The sequence below is a fragment of the Ochlerotatus camptorhynchus genome, unplaced genomic scaffold, assembly GCF_037179485.1.
Source record: "Ochlerotatus camptorhynchus isolate MF236.1 unplaced genomic scaffold, CSIRO-AGI_Acam_v1.1 ptg000060l, whole genome shotgun sequence".
In the NCBI taxonomy this organism is placed as follows: domain Eukaryota; kingdom Metazoa; phylum Arthropoda; class Insecta; order Diptera; family Culicidae; genus Ochlerotatus; species Ochlerotatus camptorhynchus.
In genome coordinates, this window is record NW_027040550.1 from 169450 (window position 1) to 190475 (window position 21026).

The window sequence follows — 21026 nt, forward strand, 5'->3', positions numbered from 1 at the left end:
ATTAGATGCTAGATAAAAGCTTCTTTTATCGAACTGTGTGCTGAAAATACCGGGGAATGTCTTTACATGGCCGTGGGGATACAAAGAGAAAGTCGATGAAGAGAATCTGCCAATGTTTCTTAGGACCTAATGCAATGTTCAGCTTGACTTGTGTTGATACGATATAACAAAGCAAGCAGTGCAGTGGTGTTGACTAAGGCTGTGAACCATTTGCCGAGATAAATTTAACTCGTGGTTAAAAGTGACATTTCGAAAGTTATTTTCTATGTACGAAAATCCCCGTGCTGTCGATCGACCGGTTTTCGAGCCACGGTTGTCAAAATTTAACTTCTTGTCTGTCAGAAATAACCATGCTCGGATAGCAGGGTTAATCGATAACTTTTCATCTGTCAAATTTTAACCAAAAGTTAAAATAATCCACCAAATGGTTCAGAGCCTAAAGAGCCTAAATTTATACCTGGGAATATCTCTTTAGTGTTGACGTATGAGAAAGAGGAGAAAAAATAAAATAAAATCATAACCAACACATAGGGGACAATGGTACATAACGCACCCCCTGGGCAGAACGCACGAGCAGACTTTCATTTGTGTTTTTCGAGGTTTTGTTCGTAACTTATTTGTTGACTTATCAAGCAACACTTCTTGCTTAGCATCTGAACTCAAAATGCACCATGTTAAATCTTAGAATTGGATTAAAAATGCCAAGAAAAGCTCAAAATAAAATGAAAAATTGCGCTCTACCCTGGAATGCGTTATATACCATTATTCCTTACCAGTTTCTTTGCTGCGCTGCGCACGCTTCAAATTACTCCTTATGAAAAAAAAAATACTGTGCGCAAATGAATCTGATTTTTTTCTATATGTATCTTCCCTGAGTCCTAGATGAAATGAATGTTCTGCATATAGAGAATATAAATAAGAGGGAACTAAACCGACAATCGTGGATTAACAACAAGAGTTCACGCGTGTTGAATGAAAAAGATAACAACCTGTGTCAAGAATGAAAGAAAGAATGAATTTCAGTGAACATTTTTGCACTGATGTGTTACTTATAGTGATTTTCAAAATATAAGTTCAACATTTTTCAACTCTGAGTCGAGGGGGCGACTCTATCTATGATGTAGGGAAAATTGTGTTTTGCTGTGCTTTGCTGCGCACACGCTGAGTCGATTGAAAGAAGATTGATGACGATTCTGAAGATTCCCTGCAAAAATATTATGCGCGATGCAAGTAGATGCGAGAAATGAAAGATTTTTCGAAGATTGATTCGCTATCTCAACCGGCAATGATTGAACGTTCTTTTGTTGCACAGATTCTCAGTCATCCAATATCGTCAAGGTAATGCAAGCTATATATATAAATGATGAAATCAAAATCGAAACAAGTGACGAATTGTTCTCGAGTCACTCCGAGGTTCAGAAAAAATTATCCCAATTGGGGCCAATTGAAAGTTACGGGCCAAAAGAACCAAGTCCAAGATCCCCTAACCTCTGGTCAAGCCCTGGAGGCCGTCTGGGGTGAGCAACACACGCCTCTTTTGTCACTAGCTCACCTTATAATTCAAATTTCTCAGGGTCGGCCACTGACCTCGGGAGGAGTCAGAACAACCGATCACTTACCTTGCTGTGCCGAAATGAAATAACGACTGGACAATAAACCCTCATCTGCCAAACATGCTGGCTCTTTCGATCAAAAATATAGGTAATTGGAAAGTGTTTTTAAGTTTGAATTACATATATTAAAGCCTATTTCCTGATATTTTTTAACTCTTTATTTGTTCCAAATTCAAAATAAACTACATTTCATTTTAATCTAGGTGCTCCAGTTACTACAGTAACTTACCAGCCTTAATTGTTATGATATATATCTAAGTATTTTTACATTGTTCCTGTCTTGGCAATTCAGTATTTTAATATTTTAAACAGGTTTTTTAAACCTGCATGTCAGTATAACAATTGATATCTTAAAACTAAAAACTAAAAGTAAATCTTATCTAAGTATAAAGAGAATTAATCGTGGCAATTGAGGATTGCAACGATTTTTGCCTGAAATTATTAATTATTTTGTCGGACATTTGTTCTAAAGTCTCAACATTCGACATTCTATGCACTTCGGTAGTACTGTACCAGGGAAGCAACTTCAAAATCATCTTCAGAACTTTGTTCTGAATCCTTTGAAGTGCTTTTTTCCTGGTAGTGCAACAACAAGACCATATTGGCACAGCGTAAAGCATGGCCGGTCTAAAAACTTGTTTAAATATTAGAAGTTTATTCGTCAGGCAAAGTTTGGATTTCCTGTTTATAAGAGGATACAAACATTTTATATATTTGTTACATTTGGCTTGAATGCCCTCAATGTGATCTTTGGTCAAGCACTAATCCAAGATATTTCACTTGACAAGACCGAGAAATTGGAACTCCGTGAATACTGCTAGGTTTCAAAAACGAAGCTCTAGGCTTATGTGGAAATATTATAAGTTGAGTTTTGGAAGCGTTGGGAGAAATCTTCCATTTTTGTAAATAAGAAGAAAAAATACATTTTAAGTGTTTTTTATGTTACTTCATACGCGAAATTAGCGATTTTCAGAGTTGGTTGGAAATGCTAACATGAAGCTTTAGTGTGATAATTTATTAGCTAGAGAAAGATCTTTAGAAGAGGGTAGGTGGATAGTTCCGTTAGAGTATGGCAGTATGAAAATTGAATAGAAGTTGAAAATGAGCGAAGGGCCATTAATGCGACAGTTTTTAAAGAAAGACGCACATCTTTTGCTTAACCCGTACGATGTACGCGGAGACTTGAAGTATGTAGACTTGGAGACATACTCTGTAATAACAATCATCAAACAGAATATTACCATTGGAATTGCTTTGAGCATTATTCCATGAGCGGTGTTTTGCATTAAAATCACCAATAATGAAGAATTTAGACCTAAGACGGGTAAGTTTCTGGAGGTCACCCTTGAGAAAATTCTTTTGCTGGTCTACGCATTGGGATGGCAAATAGGCAGCTAAAAACGTAAGTTGTCCAAATTTTGTTTCAACAGAAACTCCCAAAGTTCCAAAAACTTTGGTTTCAAATGAAGAAAGAATTTTATGTTTGATTCGTCTATGAACAATGATGGCAACGCCACCACAGGGTCCATCAAGACGATCATTTCTATAAATGAAATAATTTGCGTCCTTCTTAACCTTATAGTCAGGTTTAAGAAACATTTGAGTTATAACGGCATTATGAACTCTCAAAAAGTTAAATAGCTCGTCTTCATTATCTTTAAGAGATCGAGCATTCCAATTTAAAAGATTTAATGCTTTAAAATCCATTACTGAAATTCAAAGTCATGACAATATTATTAGCAAATTTTACTCCAGTTTGAATAGCATTAAACATGGAGTTAGATTTAAGCATATCAGAAATCATGGCAATTAATTTTCAAATTCCATTTTATGGGCAGTAATGCTTCCTAAGTCAAAATTGTCAAAATTTCCGTTAGAATTTCGTTGGTTAGAATTTTGATTTCTGCTCGCTGCAATAGCAGCAGAGGTAGCTCCATTAACTCGCTGAACATTGTTAGCAGCGAGCCCAAGTAACAATCTGAATGCTTGGAAGATTTATTCTTATTTTATCATTGTTTTATCATAGCATCCCTTCCAGCCTGTGGTTGTATTACGGTTTTGTGTGCTTGTCATAAAATCAGGCCTTCAAGTCGTCTATAAAACTGTTTTATGACTACTAAATTAAAACTCAGACTTCATAGTTTTAACGGTAGCTGTAAGGTGGTTCTGCATCACTACTTATAACTGAAGAATAAAACCAAAACAAAACATACAATTATGTTTTATGGTACACTTTTTATGACCGATATAAAACTTGAAGCAGTCTTAGACCTTCATTAAAGCTTCATTACAACTATCATCTTTATCAGAGGCCTAAGATTCACCGATAAGAAATATACTGCTACAACAAAAAATACTCTGAAATTTTTTGTCATTATAAAAAACAAATCTATTCAGATACATGAAATGAAAACTCCTTCAGTGCTTCTGAACACGATGAAGATGAGACGATCAAAAATATGAAACTCCTGGAGGAACTACAGTTATACGATCCCTACATAAGGCACAGTACGGTGAAGGAGCTCTTAAAAATATTGAACAAGCGGCTTTCCGATACACTTCCGAAAGATCCACGAACCCTTCTTAAAGCAACGCAGACAGTTTCACTAAATCCGTTTGGAGATGGCCAGTATTGACATCACGGCTTTAAACCTTGTATTGAAAAAGCTTTTAGTGGATCCAATAAGCATTTCTTACATCTTGATTACAAGCGAAAATAGGAGGATCGCTTGGAATGTTGACTTTTTGACAGGTGGTCATGGTTTTTGTTTTGTTTTGATTCGCTGTACTGAATAAAACTAGCAAGCTAGTTATATAGCTTAAATATAACTTAACGCTCTCAATTTGGACTACGAAATGCTAAGATACAACCATTAGGTTTATGTTATGCTATAGAATTCCAATCTAGGAGAATATGTTATATTGAGGTATTTTTAAGGAATAGCATGTTATAACGAAAAAAATGTCGCCGTATGAACAAATTTCACACAGTATGAATAATTACGCTTTAATTGATAGGCAATAAAACACTTTCATACATCTATGTATAATTAAATAATATGTGACTGGTTATTGCTCAACAGTAGTAACAGTTTTGTACTAAATAGATAATCTTTGAATGACTCTTTAATGCATGGTGCTAATGCAGACAAATTAAAAATATCCCTATATTTTAGTATTCATATGGCGCACTAAATTTATGCTCCTATTTGGTATTGTTAAAGCAATGTGGTCGTCAGTGAAGGTTTTATAATTTGGTTATATCAACTGCTATAAAACTTAAATAAAACAAAAAATGTTGCTTGGGAGGGGAGTAGGTACAGATGAAAAATTTGAAGCAGGGGTGATATTTGTACCTACGGGTACGAATGTAGAATTAGTTTCTCGCTGACCGTTGTTAGCAGCAGAGGAATTTATACCTGTTCACCACAATTTGAACATTTAAATTTCTTAGGATCTTCCTTCACAGGACAGTCTTCCTTTGCGTGAGAGGAATCACCACAATTCATGCATTTAGCTGGCATGTAGCAATTTTTAGTTCCGTGACGCCATCCCTGGCACTTACGGCACTGGGTGAGGTTTTGGAAATGTCCTCCAGTCTTTCTGAAGTGTTCCCACTTCACTCGGACATGGAGTATAAGGCTAGCTTTTTCTAAGGCTTTAAGGTTGTTTAGTTCACTAGACTTGAAGTGAACTAAATAAAAATCATTAGAAATTCCGTTGCACGAATCGCCAGGACGGGATTTCATTTTCATTTTGATTATTTGGAGTGGCACAACTCCAAGTAATTTTGCCAGTTCATCTTTGATCTGATCCAGGAATTCACCACTGGGTAGTCCTTTCATGACAACCTTGAACACACGTTCAGTTTTGGTGTCGTGAGTAAAAAAATTATGCTGCTTCTCAGTAAGATACTTGAGAAGACATTTAAATCCATCCAAGGTTTCAGCCAATACACGGCATTCACCCCGACGTCCAATTTGTAGTGAAAACTTAACTTTCACGAAATTCAAAAGTTCCATGCGAAGAGCATGGAAATCGGAGGTGGTTATCACAATAGGAGCAATCTTTTCCTTCTTGGCATTAAGCCGGGAAAGTTTATTAGAATTTTTCTTGGATGATGGATCATTCTCATCATCCGTGAGCAAATCAAATTGATTACTCAAATTAATATCATCAGAAGGGGGATCAAGAGTTTGCCCCTTTCTTTTGCGTTTAGGCGCCATGGGGGCAGTAAATTTTTATCCAAATCGACTTCCAAGCTATAAGAATCTGAAGGATCGAAGAGGAATTTTCCAAATCGATATCCAAGAAGGATTACCTCGGCGGATCGTTAGCGGTAGATCGCAAGCTGAGGTGTTCGGGATGAAATTCACCTGCTGGCACGCTGGGAAACAGTGTACAGGATGGTGAAGTGAGTCGTGAGTCAAACGGTAATTTACTTGACTTCGTACCGTGTAGTGTGGTACAAAACGGACCTCACAATCGCGATCTTTTCCGTGTTCGGGCTATTGGTGTAATCACCGGATTACTCCTTAGGGTAATCTTATCACCAACTCACTATGCTGCTCCTCGGAGCTTCACCGTATCGATCGAACCTTTTAATGCGAGGGTTTTTATTAGCTTCTGGTTTGTTTCCTATGCCCGACTCGAGTGTCCATCGCTCCTTCGGTAATCTGCTATCCAAGCCTTCTATCTTCCATCTTTTTTCTTTTCTCACATCATCCTCTCCTTTTTCCTCCCGGATCCAGTGTTGATGTGACTTGCTTTTAGGCGGTGGCTCAATAATAAAACTATTTTTAAATTCATGTTAACAATGCTAGTTTTTTGACGTAGAACTACGTCTTTGTCGATTATACTGGGGTACAAATGAAAAAAATACATGTGGTGAAATAGTATTAGGTTTTGAACGCATTTGGAGATGAAATTAAAATCCAAGTACGCCAATCGATGGGATATTACTTAACGAATCTGCTGAAATAAATACTTTTCCAATTTTTAATCAAAAAGTTTTGAAAAATGCGCTAATGATAATTTTATCACTATTTTCAATAACTAAACGTTTTCCCCAAACCCAGTCATCATAAACGAATACCACTTGGTTGCACATCATTCTGCTTGAACCTGAAAAGATATAAAACAGCGCTGCTTTCCTGACTCTGCTCATTATTGATTCACTGCTTGACTATCAAGCTGTACAGTCCGGTTATCTTTTCGTTTGCTCTCTCGAGTAGTTCGGTGTTTTAAGTCGGTCGTGGTACCCGTCGAGAGTTTTCGCTTTGGCTAGCAACGTGTCGTCAGTTCTCGCCTCTCTTGTGGCAGTCGCTAAATCGGCGGTAGTGGAGCAACAATTGAATGCCTCCACTCACCCGTTGAAAAAACAAAAGGTGATGGGTCGCCAAAGTGTGGATGCCCCGAAAAGGCCTCGCAAGCAACCTGGTGGCAGCAACCACACGGAAAGGTTGATTCCGTTCTCGGCACTCCCCGAAGAAGCAGATGTAGATCCAGTCGATAAACGGGAAAAAGTGCCCCCACTGTTCACCTCGATCATGGAACTCGTGTTGCTCAGCGGAGTGAGAATGAGCTGGCTAAAAATCAAATCCATCCGCTGTTGAAGCTGTGCAGCACGGGGATCAAAATCTTGTGCTCGATGCTGGCGGACTACAACACTGTTGGCACTTTTCTTCAGCTGAACCGGTTTGAGTTCTACACTCACGACGTCCCTGGAAGCAAACCACTGAAAATGGTGATCCGTGGTCTTCCAAATCTCCCTGTTGCGGAGATTAAAGCGGAATTGGAGCTCCTTCATCTGCAGCCAATCAACATTTTTCTCATTGCGAGACGTGATGAAACCAGTGCATTCCGGGACCAGTTGTACCTGGTGCACTTCGATAAGGACTCCACCAGTGTGGGTGCTCTGCGGCAGATTCGCGCGCTGTTCAACATCGTGATTCAGTGGGAGCAGTATCGCCCTAGGCACCGTGACGTGACACAGTGCACTAATTGTCTGGTATTTGGGCACGGTACGAAGAATTGTCACATTAAGGTTCGTTGTGGCAAATGTGCTGGGGCTCACAATACTACCGCCTGCAAGAAGGAAGAAGAAGCTGAACCTAAATGCGTGAACTGTAATTCTAACCATCTGGGCAGCGATAGGAGTTGTCCCAAGCGAGCGGCCTTCATCCAGATCCGACAACAGGCTTCCACGAGGAACCAACCTGGTCGCTACCGCAATAATCGTGCTCCAATTGTCAACAAGGACACATTTCCTGTACTTCCGGCTCGTCGTATGGTCCCGAACCTAGCATCGCTTCCACTAAACCAACGCCCCCCCGTTGTGAATCCAACATCAGATCAAGTGGGTCCCAGCCACCGTTCAGTTCATCAACGCCTCACTGATGCTGCGGCCCAGCCGAGCTATGGCTCTACTGCCCCGGGATTATCGTACGCCCGTGCTGTGTCAGGTGAGTCAGAAGACAATTCTCCACTCACAAGCGACGAACTAGTGATCCTCGTGACTGAGGTGATCATAATCTTGCGCACCACCAAGACACTACCTGAACAGCTTTGTGCAGATATGACCCTCGTGCAAAAGTATGGACCGTGAAGCCATCAAAATAGCCAACTGGAACGCTTGCTCGCTCAAGAGCAAAATCATTGAGTTCGTTGATTTCCTCAATGAACGTAACATAGACATTGCCGTCATCACTAAAACCCACCTGAAATCGGAGGTAAATGTCTACCTTCCTGACTTTCGGCTTCTAAGACTTGATCGAACCAGCTCCGGGGGAGGAGGAGTGGCCATTGCTGTAAGGAGAAACATCTGCTGTCGGCTTCTGCCGAGTTTCCAACTGAAAATCATTGAAGCTTTAGGGGTTAGCAATTGTAAACCACATAGCAAATCAAAATAAAGAAGAATTTTACTACTACTGACTCTGCTCATTACCGCTTCGGACGGCGTGTCACTAGGTCTAATTCAGCGGCTTAAGGGGCATCACGGCGTGACCATGATCACCACAATGAGAATGAGACTTGGAAAATTATGTATGTAAAACCCCCTCCCCCCTAACAACAACCCTACCACCCCCCTTAACAACACTCTGAAAAGACAACTCTGTCTACGTAGTCAACGTAGTGAACAGCCCCTTATAAGTAAAAACATTTTTTAACACGCAGAGCCAAAATTTTCAAAAAAAAAATTGCTTATGTCTCCTCATACATTGGATGAATTACCAACAACTAACTGTAAAACATATCTGGTACCTCTATATATGCAATTAGATTAACATCCAAAGTCCATCCTTTTTTTCATATTTTGCACAAAAGAAACGTTCTGCCCCGCCCATTCATAATAATAAGTATAAAAGTCAAAAATGCATGACAAACATCAATTTTGCGTGGTTCTACGTCAAACTGCGGTCGTGCCTAGGACACAACCCTTTAATTTTTTTTATTATAATGAATAAACTACTCGCAGTTTTCAATGAGAACCAGCATAAGCTATTTACTAGGAAATGATGTCAATCAAATCTAGAAATTCAGTCAGATGAATTGTCTATTTCAAGTGGATCGGTAACAATATCCATTCTCGCACTCCAAGAGTCACGCCATCATCGTCCTTTTCGCCGCCAAACATTTATTAATCAAGCACTCTGAAATTAATCGACGGTTGGCATTATTACGGTTACAAATTACTCTTTAATTACATTTCATTTTCATATAGGTGCTCCAGCTACTAAAGTAACTTACCAGCCTTAATTGTTCTGATATATAGCTATGTGTGTTTACATTGTTCCTGCTTTGGCAATTCAGTATTTAAAACAGGTTTTCTAAACCTGCATGTCAGTATAACAATTGAAATCTTTAAACTGAAAGTTAAAACTAAAACTTATCTAAGGCTTGTACTCGAAAATAATGCACCATTTTTATCCGTGTGTAACTTTTTTATCCGTGGGTAAAAATGGATGAAAATCTGGGTATAGCTAGTTTGGAGTGAATTGTTTACATGTGCAAAATTTCATAACAATCGGTTCAGTGGTCGTCGAAACAAGAAGAAAATCGCTGGAGAATTTTGCGCGCCGTCATGGAAAATCCGACTGCGACCATGAGATGGATCGGAAGACAACTAGGAATCACCCATACAACTGTTTCTCGGGCGGTAAAATCGTTTAAGAAGTCCCAGACGACCGAGCGGTGGGCTGGAAGTGGATGAAAATCGAAGACAGCTGACCCTGTGAAGGCCCGGAAGGTGTTGGATTATTTCAAGCGTAATCCGAACCTTTCGATTCGCGACGCGGCTCTGAAGGCAAAGTGTTTCGCCTGGTTCGTTCAGCAAACCATGAAACGAGCTGGGCTTCGTGTATTCAAAGTCCGGAAGGCACCGAACCGGCGTGATCAACAAAACACGGCGGCCAAATCCCACGCAAGGAAGCTGTATCGAGAGTGGTTAACGAAACCGATGTGTGTGGTTATGGATGACGAAACCTACATCAAGACAGACGCAAAGAAGATACCGGGGCTGGAGTTCTACGTTGCCAAATCACGGTGTGATGTTCCGGAAGACATAAGGAAGAAGAAAGTGGACAAACTCGCCAAAAAATACTTGCTCTGGAAGGCCATATGCCAATGCGGTAAATTGAGTAAACCGTACATCACAATGGGTACCATCAACAGTGAAATTTACCGCACCGAGTGCCTCCAGAAGCGTCTGTTGCCCTTCCTGCGATCCCACGGAGACGAAACATTATTTTGGCCGGACCTGGCATCATGCCATTACGCGCGATCGACGTTGGATTGGTACAGAGACAATAACGTTGTTTTTGTACCAAAAACCTCCAACCCCCCCCAAATTCACCACAGATTCGTCCGGTGGAAAGATTTTGGGCCATAACGAAGGCCAAAGTTCGAAAATCGTCCAAGGTGTTTAAGAACGAGCTGGAGTTAAAGAAAGAATGGATGAAAATGACCAAAAAGGTCGGCTCCACCATTGCACAAAATGTAATGAGGGGTCTTAAGGGAAAGGTGCGGGCTTTCAGCGATGGAAAGGAAATTTAATAAATTAATTATGCCAAAGCATAATCCATGTGTCCATTAGTTCATTCCCTGAAAGTTTCAAGAAAATCCGACTTAAAATAAATTTTTGGCGAACACTTTTGTCTGGTGCATTTTTTTTCGAGTACAGGCCTTAATTGTAAAGGGAATTAATCATTGCAATTGAGGATTGACAATCAATTCTAGATTTTTCGGCAGTAGTGAACCATGAAGGCAACTTCAAAATCAAATTCAGAGCTTTAGTCTGAATCCTTTGAGGTGTTTTTGTCCTGGTCTAACTAAAAATCTGATTAAATATTAGAAGTTTTATAAGAGGATACAAACATTTTACATTTGGCTTGAATGCCCTCAAAGTGATCTTTGGTCAAGCACTAATCCAAGATATTTCACTTGACATGACCAAGAAATTAAATGGGAATATTATAAGCTGAGATTTGAAAGCATTGGGAAAAATCTTCCATTTTTGTAAAGAAGAAGAGAAAATATCTAAAATTGTAAGGATGTAGGTACAACAAAAAAGAGCTGTATTTGTTCACATCGACTGATACTGAGTGGTTGCGGTACAAGCATATATGGTCGATTATAGACAATTGTTGTGTATTAGAGAACGCTTGCGCAAAAAAAAAACTAGGGTGGGAAACGGATTCGAAACTCAAATTTCATCAGACAAATACATCCATAGAACATATAGGTCCACCGCTGTATAATTGGCAATGCACTCGTATACTGAATGGAAATTGTGGGTTCGAATCCCACCGGTGCCCTTAGATTTTTTTCGCAAATTTTCTCACACACACGTCTCTTACTGTTGATATGTGCTTACGTCTCAGTATGTTCAAACTTTCTTACAAACAGATAAATGGACTGCAAGTCGCTAAACCGTAAACCAAAAAATTAATTTCATAATATTGAGTGGAAAAATAAACTTTTTCATTCAAAGTGTTTTTATGTTACTTCAAACGCGAAGTTTGCGATTTTCAAAGTTTGTTGGAAATGCTATCGAACATGAAGCTTTAGTGTGATAATTTATTAGCTAGATAATGGTCTTTAGAAGAGGGTAGGTAGATAGTTCCGTTAGAGTACGGCAGTATGAAAATTGAATAGAAGTTGAAATGAGCGAAGGGCCATTAATGCGACAGTACAAAGTCAAACGCACACTCTTTGCCTAGCCCGTACGAAGTACGCGGAGATTTGAAGTATGTCTTCAAATCTACAGGCAAAAAGTGTGCGATTGCCTTTGCTTATTAATGTCTGCGGCTGTGGAATATCCAAAGGCCCTTCGCTCATTTTCAACTTCTATTCAATTTCCATATTGCCGTACTCTAACGGAACTCTCTACCTACTCTCTTCTAAAGACCATTCTCTAGCTAATCAATTATCACACTAAAGCTTCATGTTAGATAGCATTTCCAACCAACTCTGAAACTTTTTCATGCCAAACACTGTCGAATGCTTTTCCTGTGTCTAGAAGAGCAACTCCAGTTGAGCAGCCTTCAGATTTGTTTGAATCAATAGACATGAATTGCTAATGATAAATGTTACTAATAGATTGTGCTTTTTTATTTTAGGGAAAATAATGGAGCCCACCAAGGAAACAGTTGTCAGTCACCGCTATGCATGGGGTGGCAATACTGGCAATCATGGCAACAAATACGAAGAAGATTTAGCATTTGCGCTGTTTGAGCGAGCATCTTTGCAGAAATCTGAATTCAAACTGGCCTCAGAAATGAAGGACGCTGGAAAATTCGATGATGTGGTCATAATTTTCGAAGAACCGAAGGAAGTGTGGTTGTTCCAAGCCAAACACAAAGACAACTCAGATGGTACAAACAAAATATCGTTCGACAATTTGTTTCCGAAGACGTGTAAAGGTAATAATGATTTTGCTATTATCAAGTACATACAGTCGTATTTAGACGTTATTCAAAAAGATGAGTTCAAGAAGTTGGAGATGCGATTTTTTATCTTAACCAATAAATCATTAGACGATAGTAATAGTCAGCTTAAAGAGTTGGTGGACATCGAGGACTGTGAACAAGGTGAAGTGAACCCAATAATGAAGTTTGCTGAATCGAACGATTGCTACAAAAGATTCAGACCAAAAAAGGATAAAATTGAAGATTTACTGAAGTTGATGAACACCGAACTAAATGCCATTAAGGATGCGATCATTGAACTCTTCGAAAAAGGAAATGTTTCGGACATACTAATCAGCTACAAAACACCGTTGCAGAAGATCCTGGAAGTTTCAGATAAAAAATATCTAAAGCTCTCCAAGGACCGTCTCACCCATGAATGGTTGCATAATGAGCTACTAAAGGATATTGATGAGAAATTAATAGCAGAAAATCCAGCGATTAAAAATTTTATGAATGGTAAATCTAGGAACACCCAACTACCAACGTATTTAAATGAAGAAAGCGTGAACGAGTTCTTTCAGCATCTAACTTTCTGTGTAAACCAACCAAGTGATCTTATACAAACCATCGAGAATGATCTTCGCTCATGGATGAGAGATTGGATTCCACCGGACGATCTTGGAAAAGCACAATTAAAACTGCCTTTCTTTAAATTTAATGAATGTTTTAAAAATTGGATCAATTCTAATAGTTACAAGGATACAAAAAACAATAAGCCAGAAAAGAGTTACTTATCTTATAAAGAGGGACGTTCTTGTGTCGAAGAAATAACGAGGGAACTGAGTCGTAATCTATCACAACGTAAATATATTGGAAGCTCATACATAGAAAGAAAATTAATTGATAAAAATCGTATTGTTAGCGACCATGATTTCATCAAACGATTAATAGTCAACCCAGCAGAAAACAAATTTTCTCTCTTCATCGGAGAGCCTGGTATGGGAAAAACAACTATCCTCCAACACATTGCCTTCGAAGTTCAAAAGAAGTCCGATATTGATGTGTTCTTGATATATTTGAATAACTTAAAGGAAGTGCTCAAATCAGGCTGTGAAAATTTAGAAGCGGTTTTCGAAATTTCAGAAATAAGCCGGAAAATATTGAGAAACAATCTAGAAAGCAACGCAAATCGAACTATAATCCTGTTTGATGGGTTCGATGAGATCACTTTTCATAACGAGGCAATCGCCGTATTTAGGCAATTATTGTCAAAGGAGAATATTCGAGTGATTGTAAGTGGTAGATATCATGTCAAAGATATTCTTGAAAAAGAATTTAAATCAGGGGCAATCAGATTGATTCCATTTGAAAACGATGAACAAATTATGGTTTTGAAAAATTCATGGAAAGCTTCCGATGATTCAGAGGAATTTGAAATTTATTCAACTCAATTGCTCGAAAAATTCTACTCGGACATAAAAAGCTATCAATCTGAATTCTTTGGTATTCCACTTTTAATTCGATTGTTGGCGGAAGTATATTCTGATGATTTCCAACAATATTTAAAAACTGTTCCGGATAAACGTGCACCAGATATTTTCCCGAAAGAAAAATTTAATGTTGTCTCATTGTTTAAAAAGTTTGTAGAATTTTCGTTTCAAATCAAATGGAAGAAGAAAAGAGACCAAGATGCTTACCGAAATATCGACATGTCAAGTGATGACGAAGAGCGCCGGCAGTTCAAATACTTTAATATTGAGCATCAAATTGCTGCTTGGCACGAGATTTTTGTGGATAAACATAAGAAAATAATCGCATCGGGTGAATATGAAACACTTTACGAAGAACTCCAAACCCGAATCAAACAGGGAAACGAGCACTCTCCTCTATTTAATATTTCCAAAGGCGAGCTTAGATTCGTACACCGATCCTATGCCGAATTTTTCGTTGCAACGTATATATATGGTCATATCCAAAAATGCAAAGCAATTTTGTACGAAACACTTTATAATCATGAAACAGTTCGAAGATTTTTCTTTATGCTAACTGAAGAACAGTTTTCAAAACAATCAGAGCAAATGATTGCTCTGAGCAATATTTGTAAAAAAAAACCTGAAGTTGCATTCTGGGCATGTGAAACAAATGTTGTAAAAGTAGTAAAGAGGCTACTACAAAAGAATGCTTACAAAACTAAAACACTCAAAAAATATGGATCGTTATTGCACACTGCGACGCGTGCTGGTCATTATGAGATGGTTTTACTTCTACTTGATTATGGCATGGATGCGAATTTGATGGCCGTGGTTAAAGCATTTGAGTATAGTGAAGGCTTCAATAAAAGTCCGCTGCACGAGGCTAGTGAGATGGGTCATCTAGAAATTGCTAAACTTCTCCTCGATCGATCTGCCAAGGTGGATCTTCAGGATGAAGATAATAAAACACCTCTCCACTATGCAAGTGAAATGGGTCATCTAGAAATTGTTAAACTTCTCATCGATCGATCTGCCAAGGTGGATCTTCAGGATGAAGATAATAAAACACCTCTCCACTATGCAAGTGAAAGTGGGCATCTAGAAATTGTTAAACTTCTCCTCGATCGATCTGCCAAGGTGGATCTTCAGGATGAAGATAATAAAACACCTCTCCACTATGCAAGTGAAAGTGGGCATCTAGAAATTGTTAAACTTCTCCTCGATCGATCTGCCAAGGTGGATCTTCAGGATGAAGATAATAAAACACCTCTCCACTATGCAAGTGAAAGTGGGCATCTAGAAATTGTTAAACTTCTCCTCGATCGATCTGCCAAGGTGGATCTTCGGGATAGATTTAATAGAACACCTCTCCACTATGCAACTGAAAGGGAGCATCTAGAAATTGTTAAACTTCTCCTCGAGCGATCTGCCACGGTGGATCTTCAGGATGAATTTGATGATAAAACACCTCTCCACTATGCAAGTGAAAGTGGGCATCTAGAAATTTTTAAACTTCTCCTCGATCGATCTGCCAAGGTGGATCTTCAGGATGAATTTAATAGAACACCTCTCCACTATGCAACTGAAAGGGAGCATCTAGAAATTGTTAAACTTCTCCTCGAGCGATCTGCCACGGTGGATCTTCAGGATGAATTTGATGATAAAACACCTCTCCACTATGCAAGTGAAAGTGGGCATCTAGAAATTTTTAAACTTCTCCTCGATCGATCTGCCAAGGTGGATTTTCCGGATATGTTTAATAAAACACCTCTCCACTATGCAAGTGAAAGGAAGCATCTAGAAATTGTTAAACTTCTTCTCGAGCGATCTGCCAACGTGGATCTTCAGGATGACTTTGATAATAAAACACCTCTCCACTATGCAAGTGAAAGTGGGCATCTAGAAATTTTTAAACTTCTCCTCGATCGATCTGCCAAGGTGGATTTTCCGGATATGTTTAATAAAACACCTCTCCACTATGCAAGTAAAAATGGGCATCTAGAAATTGTTAAACTTCTCCTCGATCGATCTGCCAAGGCGGATCTTCGGGATAAATATAATAATACACCTCTCTACTATGCAAGTCAAATGGGGCATCTAGAAATTGTTAAACTTTATCAGAATGACGAATAAAGAAAACCTCTCAACTGTGAAAGTGGCTGTTGGTCGCCACAATATATTCAAAGTAAATAACGATGGTATTGAACGGGAGCATTTAGAAATAGCAAAACTTCTCCCCAATCAACTTCCAAAATAGATGCACAAGATTCATCCGGATCGACACCCCTTCACTACGCAGCTCAAGACAACGCCAATAATCTCTTGAGTATAAAAAACCGTATAAAATTCGCATAAAACCGTGAAAAGTTTTTCTGTTCGCACGAATTTAAAATTCAATTTCATGGTGATTCGATAAAGAAGTTCAAAAATGGCTGTATTGTAAGGGCATGCGGTATATCGAGTTATACCGTGTATTTCGCTTCGAATCGGAATTTAACGGAATTTTTGTTTTCATGTTTCGTTTCGTTTAAATCAGAAAATTTCTAGTTCATAAATTTCCATGTTATAGGAATTTCGTTTGAATACAGTTAAATAAAAGAAAAACAAATTGATCAAACTCATATTTCACCTTTTAAAAATAACCAACGAACAAACAACACTAGTCACGAACCTATCCAAGAAAAACGACCTTTAGAGGTCTTCAGGGCCTGATTAGACTACCGCATGAGTAGGATCCACACGTACTCTCAGCCCGTCAACGAGAAGCATTCGCGAGGTATCTTGAAAGCTCTAATCAATACCCACATTCAGCTCAGCTCGCCAACGAGAAGCATTCGGAAGGTTCTCGGAAGCTCGGAAGGTTCTCTCGGTAGACGAGTTTTGGAGCAGACAGAAGCCACTCCCAACCAGCCAACAACAAGCATGCCTTTCAAAAAGTGGAGTCCATTCACTACCCTTGCTCTGTTATAACTGGAATAACTGCACATCGAAATATCCAATTTGAAACTAATCCAATATTTTCATTGAACTAAAATTTAAACTGTATGCAAAAGCTGCCGCCAGGCAGGCAAATTCTAAAATACTTTGCTATATATACGGATGAAGAGAAAAATGGTGGGGTTGTGGAAGAGAACGAAATTACATTTTTCCGCTCGGATACGCTCTCAACATCACGCGTGATATTGGAACAAAATATCATGCTTGATAATGATTTCACAAGCTCCTTTACAACGTGCAAAAAATCAAGCTGAAAGTTGACTCGACACTAAAATGATGCCGTTGCACATCGTTTTCTTAGAAAGAGAAAGTATAGTTTGCTATCTCTTTTCACTCTTCACCGACGTTATGGAAGCTTCGGTTGCGTTCGGGTGTAAAGCAATAATCATGAAACTCAATCTCTTCACAGATTTACAGCTGGTGAGTTTTGTTAGCTTCACGGCGAATGAGAACGACCTTCATTTGAGTTTAGTTCACTCATAATCGCCAAAAGTGCAGGAACTCAGCGATGAGTAAATTTGTCTCATGGTTTCCTGTGGAAAACCTAAAAAATCCGTCGGAAAATGAGGAAATTGACGAAAATTTTATTCAGTCACGAAATAGTACCAATAGACTGAGTGAATCCAATCTTTACTTTTCTCAAATTCGGGAATTTTTCCCTTAAAAATCCTGGAAAAACCTGGGAAAACATGAGACAAATTTTACTCATCGCTGAGTTCCTGCACTTTTGGCAATTATGAGTTGACTAAACTCAAATGTAGGTCGTTCTCATTCGTCGTGTTGATATTCCGAGCGTGCAAAATCAACCGCAGATGTTTGCTTGTTGATTTTAGTCTACGAAAATCAAGCGTAATCTTGGGCATTGGTGATTTTTTTTTCATTTTCTCAACACTGGCTCCGTGCATCACTAGCACCTTGAGGTTTTGCAATACCTCTGAAATCCATGCTATCGCCACTCACCCATTTTGTTCAAAGCGTTATTTATGTGACCCGGTGATGATTCATCAGATACAACTATGTAATACCCACGTACAAAATTTGGACACGAGCGATTCGTTCATTTCACCGATAAATCTAATGTTCTAAAACTAGATTAAAATATCATTCATCATAACAAACAGTTCCGGGCCGAATAGTAAAAGAAAATAACGATTTTGCGTCACCTAAAATCACGTCCGATTGAGTCCAAATATCGCACAGCGTCTTTTTTTTTCGAGGTAATAAACATTTCCCCTACACATTCATTGGCACCCTAATGAAGATATACATTTTTACGCCCATGTAGTCATTAGGGTGAATTTTGAAACGTGAAAGATTGAAATTATTTTTTCTTGGAAATGTAACTTTGTGATTTTTTCAGGACCTTTATCTGAGAATGGATATTGAATTTTAAAATTGTGAATGTTTCGCAATTTGTCAAAAATATCAAAATTCTAATCTGTTTTTAGATCTCACCCTAATAATTATAAATTAGAATTCTAAACTAAATTCTGATTTCACGATCACAGGCTAGGATATTTTCCTAAATTTGAGTACTCAGAAAAATTTTATGATCAAGAGCGTAGACAATATTTGAAGAACTGGGACTAGGAATAAGCGGGACAAAATACAAACGACACCTAAAGAATGCACATCTTGCACTTAAAATGTCCAAAAAACCTTGGTCAGGAGTAATTAGCTTTGAAAATGAGCACTAGACAAGTGGATAGTAGTAATAGAAAATATATGTTTCACTGGCAAAACTGCGAAAATAAGCAACAGTAAAATGAAAAGTTGCAACAGAAAATTCAAAAATAGCAAAGATCCAAAAAACATGAATGATCCATGAATAGTTGATGAATTTCCAATTAAAACTCTAGCAGTAGCAATGAAAAACTAAAAAATAAGCATCAAAAAAATTAAAAATTGTGCAATGGAACACCTTCAAAATTTTCCAATAAAAAAGTCAATTTTTTTACATGTGTTTTTAAATTTATTATTGGTCGCTTTTTAATGTTAAAGTGCTGCGATGCCTCTCGACGGTTAATGTCCTCAGAATTAGAGATGGCTGATATTTACTCGATTTATGGAGCGCACAGCGAACGATTAGTAAGTATTCGACTAATTTTTAAGCTAACATAAGATCAGCCGGGTTTTTGTGAAGGTAGAATTATGATCGCGAGCATCAAAGATAAAAATAAAATCAGAACGTGTCATCAATCTGCAGGAGAGAAGTTGATTAAACAACATTACAATCAGAAAAGATTTCGTTTGTTCCGAAAGAAAATCCATAAATTCTATTTCAGCAGACTGGGAAGGCCCAAACTGGGTTATTCATGGGCATAGCAGGGGTCGAGTGAATGCACTCATTTTCACATTCTTGTAATTTTACGAACTTAAAAGTTTATCAAATTCCCGGTAACTTATGCGTTTAACACTCCGAACACGATGCCTTCGAAAGCCACAAGTGTGCATTGACACAGCTTAGCCATTTCTAGATGAATCCCAAAAAAATGTGGTTCCACTAGATCTCCTAGGATTTGAAGGTAATTTTGATTGCAAAATATTGAAAATAGGGTCGTCTACTTTTTTACGTAGGACTACGTCTGTGATTTCTATATGGGGGTACAATTTGTGAAAACCGAAAATGGAACATGTAACGAAATTATGAAAGATTTTGAACATTAATAACTTAGCTTCCCTCGGACCAATTTCAATAGGTTTATCGCCAATCGAGCATAAATATTTCTACGCATCTTCCGACTGTTGATTTTCAACAAGAAACTATGGAAAAGTGGTAAACATTGTGTAAAAGTTTCGAAATAACTAATAAATCTACCATTTACGTACCAGAGAGTCGTTAGTAGACGAAACAAGTCGAAGTGGCATTCGCCTCCAATATTCGGGCGTGTGCGAATAGGGAGGATGCAATTGCATAACATTTTGCACACTCATCGCCATATTCAGAACCACACAAAATACTCTCCAGAGTTGTAATCTTGTAACCAAACTTGGAAGTAGAGGTGCAAGTGATTTTGATCGATTCTCTTCATCGACTTTCTGTTTTGTTAATTACTCGACGGCAAACATATTCATTAATACGATTGTTGTTCTTGAGTAACACTTGCTGGTTGCAATTCTGCTGTTCGATATTTTTGAAGGACCACCAAAATACATGAAAATACTGAAGTAATGAATGCTTAAATAAAACAGCAAAAAAGGGTTATCTTCCATTTGATTGCACTTAAATAATTTTGGTATCCATGACAGATACGTATTTCGACTACAATGTGCAATCTTCATCAGTGTCATTCCCGCTAAAGACTTGGTTTTTGGTATTTTACATGAAATTATACTATTTTCTAGGGATGCCTAAAAGTCCAATTATTCGATTAATGATCGAGGTCTACCCCAGAGTCGACGACCTCTGCCGGGTTCTCTGCTGAATATAAACTTTGTTTGTCGTCCTTCTGGCATCCACACTACATGCCCAGCACACCATAGACTGCCGTGTTTATAAGCTTCACTATATCCGTACCGCTATACACTTGTTACAACTCGTGATTCATGCGACGCCGCCAGATGCCATTTTCTTGCTTACCGCCGAGTATTGTTCGCAGCACCTTACGATCAAAGACATCAAATGCTCTCCGGACAGTCTCATTTAACGTCCACGATTCATGGCCTTAGAGGGGCACCGGAAGTATCAGCGTCTTTAGTTTTCGTTTGCAAGCTACGGGACTTCAGCTGGTGGCTAACATCATTATCGCATGTCACTGGTATTCCAAGATACACCAATTCTTCCACTACCTCAAATTGTTAACCATCCAATAACATTTCTCTTCCAAAACCACTATTGCTGTCTACCGGTTATCATGTACTTCGTTTTGGTAGAACTTATCGTGAGCCCAATCCTCGCCGTCTCCCACTTAAAAAGCCACAAAGGCCTCTTCCACTACTCTACGGTCAATTCCGATGATATCGATGTCGTTCGCAAAGGCGTGTGATGATGGTACCGTTCCTCTGCACACTCTTCAAGAGCAATGTTGAATAGT

The 21026-nt window shown here is 38.6% G+C and overlaps 1 protein-coding gene across 6 annotated transcripts in view; it reads left to right on the top strand.

Moving 5' to 3' along the window:
• LOC135717513 (uncharacterized) overlaps window positions 1-21026 on the top strand; it is a 99773-nt gene that overhangs the window by 8586 nt on the left and 70161 nt on the right. For 4 of the 6 annotated variants that reach the window (XM_065239632.1, XM_065239633.1, XM_065239631.1 and 1 more), the window contains one exon: window positions 12233-19578. The exons of the other annotated variants lie outside the window; for them this stretch is intronic. In XM_065239632.1, coding sequence (XP_065095704.1) covers window positions 12241-16128 — 3888 coding nt within the window. In that variant the 5' untranslated portion in view covers window positions 12233-12240 and the 3' untranslated portion in view covers window positions 16129-19578. Of the gene's footprint in view, window positions 1-12232; window positions 19579-21026 lie in introns of those variants that run through there. 6 annotated transcript variants of the gene reach the window in all.